This window comes from Phaethon lepturus, unplaced genomic scaffold (assembly GCF_000687285.1).
Source record: "Phaethon lepturus isolate BGI_N335 unplaced genomic scaffold, ASM68728v1 scaffold33752, whole genome shotgun sequence".
NCBI lineage: Eukaryota > Metazoa > Chordata > Aves > Phaethontiformes > Phaethontidae > Phaethon > Phaethon lepturus.
The window spans coordinates 18,084-23,165 of record NW_010526117.1 but is presented as its reverse complement, the minus strand read 5'-3'; the positions used below and the strand labels follow the sequence as shown (position 1 = coordinate 23,165).

At 39.8% G+C, this 5,082-nt stretch overlaps 1 protein-coding gene across 1 annotated transcript; it reads left to right on the top strand.

The window, feature by feature from the left end:
• Nucleotides 1-4: 4 nt before the first annotated feature.
• Nucleotides 5-1,880, top strand: TSTD3 (thiosulfate sulfurtransferase (rhodanese)-like domain containing 3; the record flags this gene model as incomplete). Its single annotated transcript, XM_010282976.1, has 3 exons — nt 5-107; nt 322-481; nt 1,817-1,880. Coding segments are annotated over 3 exons (327 nt in total), but the record flags the coding sequence as incomplete, so codon positions are not given.
• Nucleotides 1,881-5,082: the final 3,202 nt, after the last annotated feature.

Sequence of the window (5,082 nt, the reverse complement as noted above, 5' to 3'; positions counted from 1 at the left end):
CCGGGAGCTCAAAGACTTGAAGAAGGCCAACGTCCTCCATATAGACGTGCGGGAGAGGTGGGAGATCGACAGATACGGAAAAATCCCAGCGTCCATCAACATACCCTGTAAGTTATTAACGCTGCTATGTGGAGACGTTGGATGTCCCCTTGGTCAAGTCTGTGGACAAGTGGCGGTGACTGAGCAAAGAGGAGCTGTGCTAGACAGCTGCTAGTACGTTGTAAGGGTCAACTTTTCCTCCAGAGGAATTGGAGGCCTTACAGTGGAAGCCTGTCTGTGGATGGAGAATCAATAAAACTTTCTTTCTTCTCTATTTCCCAGTGGGTGAATTAGTGGAAGCTCTACAAATGGACCCAACAGAGTTCAAGGAGCAGTACAATCAAAAGATGCCATCCAAGTCAGACCCTGTGATTTTTTCCTGTTTGGCAGGAACAAGAAGTAAACAAGCACTCGCTTCTGCCATGTCCTTGGGTTTCAGCAGGTATGACTTGTGTGTGTAAAGATAGGATTAATATGGCCTCCCTCCATGAAGCAGAACTCCACTCTGCCTCTTGTGGGCAAGGGTAAAAATTTAAGTATGGAATATCAAAAAAATGACTGGTATTTGAGTATGTAAGACCCTCTTGTCTCTACTGAACCTTGAAAGATGCCATTGGCTGTTCCAGCAAAGTGAGGTGTATCGCTCTGTGAAACAACTGCAGGTTGCATGTGCCGCAGGTGACACAATCAGCTGCAAGACCACGCTGCCACTGAAGGGTCCTTCTGCCTCTTTGGGCTCCCTCGCCGAGACATTGCTTGCTTATACAGCGTCATAAGCACTAGTCCTGAGATGCAGGACGATTGGAAAGGTGGAGAACTGCTCGTTTTGGTGGAAGTACAATCTTAAATTAGATTAAATAGTTCATGAAACCACACCCTTTGTTAAGTTGCAGTTCTGTCTGTACAGTTCACTGTTGACAAAGTATGCCTTGGTTTTCAGTAAAGCATTGGATTGTTTGCCAGGAGTAAAGCAGTGAAGGCAGTAGCTAAAAAGACAATGAGATTGATAGAGTGAAAACAAAAGCAGCGTTTGGTTGGCAGAATTGTTACGCCTGTGCCAGAAGGTGCCTCACTGGCTTGAAGACTGCAGATAGAATTTAAAAAATTGGTTGTTTGCTCATGTTTTCACTGAACTGCAATTCATGAATCTGAATATCCCTGCTAATTCTAGTCAAAAGTATGGAACCATGTTCTTGCTTTATAAATATATTGTTTTAATAAGTGCAAAATATCCTCCATTACCTGTTTTTCATGCTGCCCAATTGAAGAAGTCAGTATTGTTTTGTGTGGTGGGTTTTTGTTTTCCGGAGTTTGGTTTTGTGCGGGCTTATGTCAGATCTATAGAGCATTTAGACTTGCAAGAAAGTAAGTATCAGTGTGCTGCATTTATTTGATGACATCGGAAGTATTAGACATAACATGTAAATCTCCCACCACAGTGAGTCTGTTCTCTCCTTTTAAAAAAGGAAGTGGCACACTGTTTCATTGATCTGGCTGCTACTACTTGCTCAGTGTTTGATCCTCAGCATTGTGTCACTTGGTAGAAAAGAGATACAGAACACACTGCATGGAAGCAGGCAGTATTAAAGTACAAGGAATGTCCATCTGGCTCATTGATTCAGTGAATTTCTGTATGCTTTTTGCTTTTTTTTCTCTGATTTTTTTTTTTTTGTTTTATTTTGGGGTTTTGTTTTTTTGGTTGTTTCTTTTGGCCATGTCCTCTTAGATATCTTTTTCAAGAAGAGTCCTTAACGTTGTATCTTCTGCATGCTTTCAGAGTTCAGCAGTATGGTGGTGGCTTTGAGGATTGGGTAAAACATGAACCTCCAGAGAAAAAATGAAGATGACTACCCCAGCCCTGGCTGCATCAAGGCTTCAGAGTGTTTTGTAGGTTTTGGCATTCAAACTACGTGCATTCCACTTCCAGCATACAGCCCACTACTGTTTTTGTGAGTCAATAGACATTCACCTGCAAATAGCCATGCGTATTAACTGCTTGGTTTAAATTATATCTAAAGACTATGACAAGAACAGAGGATGTTAAATTTGTTCAGTCTTCACTTTGGGCTGTGTTTCTAGTGAAAGTACATGAAGAGAACCTAAGTGCTTATTATGTTTACCAAGATTTTTGTATGATGTAGTTTATGACTGTTTAAACTAATGATGATGGGACAAATAAAATTACCCTTTCCCAAGTAAATGTGTTGAGTAGTTTGTTTAGAATAGTTAAACTGCAGGTACTCTAACAGAATTGGGGTAACTGCCCTAAGCACAGATTTATTATACTTCATGTGTAGCTGGAGTTTTAAAGTAGTTGCTGTTTTTTCAAAGAGTACAAGTAGAGCACAAATTTTTAGGTTTGTACTGTGTGATTGTAAGACAAAAACTTCACTACTGGTCAGAAAATACAAAAGGAAACACCTGATGCTAGAATACTCGCTGTTCAAGGTGGTGTGCAATTCTTTATTTTAAAAGTACATCTATTTTTATACGCAGATCTGCTTCTGAGCACAAAATGCTACAGCATTCAGTCAACAACTTCTGTTCCCTCAGCAGCTCAGTATCAAGTGAGAACTTGCCTATATTTGAAGTTATTATTACAGAGATGTAATCATTTTAGGCTAGAAAATTTGAGGTGTCCAAGGAAGTAACTAAACTCCCTTCCTCCTTTTATGTATGTTAATTTGCATGTCAGACGTTCAAAAACAAACCAACCCACCCCATCCCCACCTCTAAATTTGCATAGGTGTAATTTTAAGGATTTTTGGGTGGGTGAGTGTTTTTTTTAATGCCGTTAGCAGTTCAGGGGAACTAGCAAAGGTGAATTGCTTTGGCCTCTAGACAATTTGAGTCCCGGCACAAGTTCAGAATTCTGCAGGATGTCTGGAAAAGGGAATCTAAATTTCTGGTTCTGTTCTAATCAGTATTGCAGGCAATGTGCACCTACCCTTCTGCTCTTCCATTCTGACACTGCAGTCTGCACGGCGAGAAGAGAACCTAAAGAACATACCCTCTCGAGTTTAGAGAACAGAGGAGAAAAACTAACTAATCTTACTAGAATTTTATTTCTAATGAGTCCCGGAGCCATTTGCTTCTAGAAAACTGCCGTAGTTGGCACAGCCAGCTGTGTTAGTTGTGCTGCCCTGACCATGTATCTTAGAGGGGTTTCTGTTCTCTCGTCTTTGCTATTAGAGACCCTGTAGCATAGCTGTCATAATAGCAAGTAATGAGTGCATTTTTCTTCAAAGTATCATTGACTTTTTAGCAGTCTTATTGCTATACTTTATTTCCAATCCATAAAAAAACCACAACTTTAGAACTAGAATTTAGACTAATTCCCAAAATACTAGTTTAGTTTAACTGATGAATTAATGGGAGTAAGATGAAATTAAAACACCAGGATGAACCTTGTTGTGGTCAATTACTCTGCAATTCTCACTCTCTCGCTCTTGAAAAGTCTTTTTCAGACTGGAGCAGGAGGAGTAACAGATGCCAGCAGTTTTGTTGTATTTAGCCAAATCCTATGATCTATTAATTTTGCCTGTTTGACGTGACCTAGACTGACAGTTTCACAATGCTGTGGGCACACAGGCAAAGGCGCAACTGAAGCTCACTGTTGGCTGTGTTATGCCAGGCCTCACCAGGACTAACGATGCCTTTTGATCTAGATCATTAAGGTCAGATTGTGTAGAAAATTTGAGACACGCTGAAAATATTTAGCTAAATGTGTAATTAATCCTGCCTAGTTGTATTGACCAAGCCACCAAACTTTGTATACAGATGAACAAAGCAAGGAGATCTAATCAACTAAACTTAGTGACGATTTAGTCGTACATGGCCAATGCTTCCTTTTGTAGCTACGCTGAAGTTTGTTGGGAATATCTAAAACTACACAGCCACAAAAAATGAAGAAGTCAGACATATTGGGTCACACCAAGATCTTTCTAGCTTGTTATTTTCTGTTTGGCAGCAACCAGTAATAAACAACTGGGGAAAAGCGTAGAACAGGACAAGTACGTAGCAGTACAGTCCCTAGATTATTCTCATTTACAACTCAAGAGTGCTTTGATATTTCCTTCAGGCTTTGCACATCTTTGTATATTTGTGTATTTGTAAATTTTCAACACAAACTCCCAGCAGTCACAGCAGGCTGCATTGGGTTTAACAACGCCATGTGAGAAGTCGTCTTTCCCTTTTGATGCGTCTCAGCTTGGCATGTATTGTTTTCACCAGATGCTCCTGCTGCTTCTGTCAGAAGTGATGAACAGTTGTCACCTCATCAGTCTTCACACCACTCATGATTTTTCTAGAGCTCTGCTATCTTCTCTGAGCTGAAGAGTTGTGGGTTGTTTTTTTTTAATAGGAAAGCCACTGTATACCTCTTTTTTATTTTCATTAGTTCTTATTAGTCTTGGCAGATTTAGTTTTTATTAGTCTGGGTCGTTTTTTGCAAGGTGTTTCTCAACCTATTTGTAGCTGGTCAAAGACAATGATCCTTTCTGTGTCTTCCTCTGTATCTTCCTTATGTGGATACAACTTGCTTTTCAAATTATGCTCTTCGAGTTAAAATAACTTGTCTGATCCAGTTCAGTTTGCTTCCTTTTAGATTTTTCCTTAAGTCTTTTTGGCATAGATGGCCTGTGTTTGCTGACACCTATAAGCATATAATCTGCAAAGACTTTCAGCTACCTCTCTTTTAATGAGATACCTAATTTTTATGCATTTCTCTCCTCTGAAATGAAGCACAGTGAAAGTGATTTTTTCTGTCTGGTTGGTAGCAAAGCTGTTGAATTCACATTATGTTCCATTTCCTGTTGTTCCACTTTACATCTTTCTTTTTATAACTGTCATCACTGAATCCAGTTCCTCCAGCTGCACTTTATTGTCTTTCGCTGTTCACACTAGCATCAGAGCTGGTAAAACTACCCTTACCTCTCTAGGAGAGGAATGACTTAAGATACTTCTATTTACCATCAAGAAGTGCCTGATATTTTAGCTCTGAGGTTTAGGTCACGTAGGTAATTTATGTGTGAAGTAAAGTCT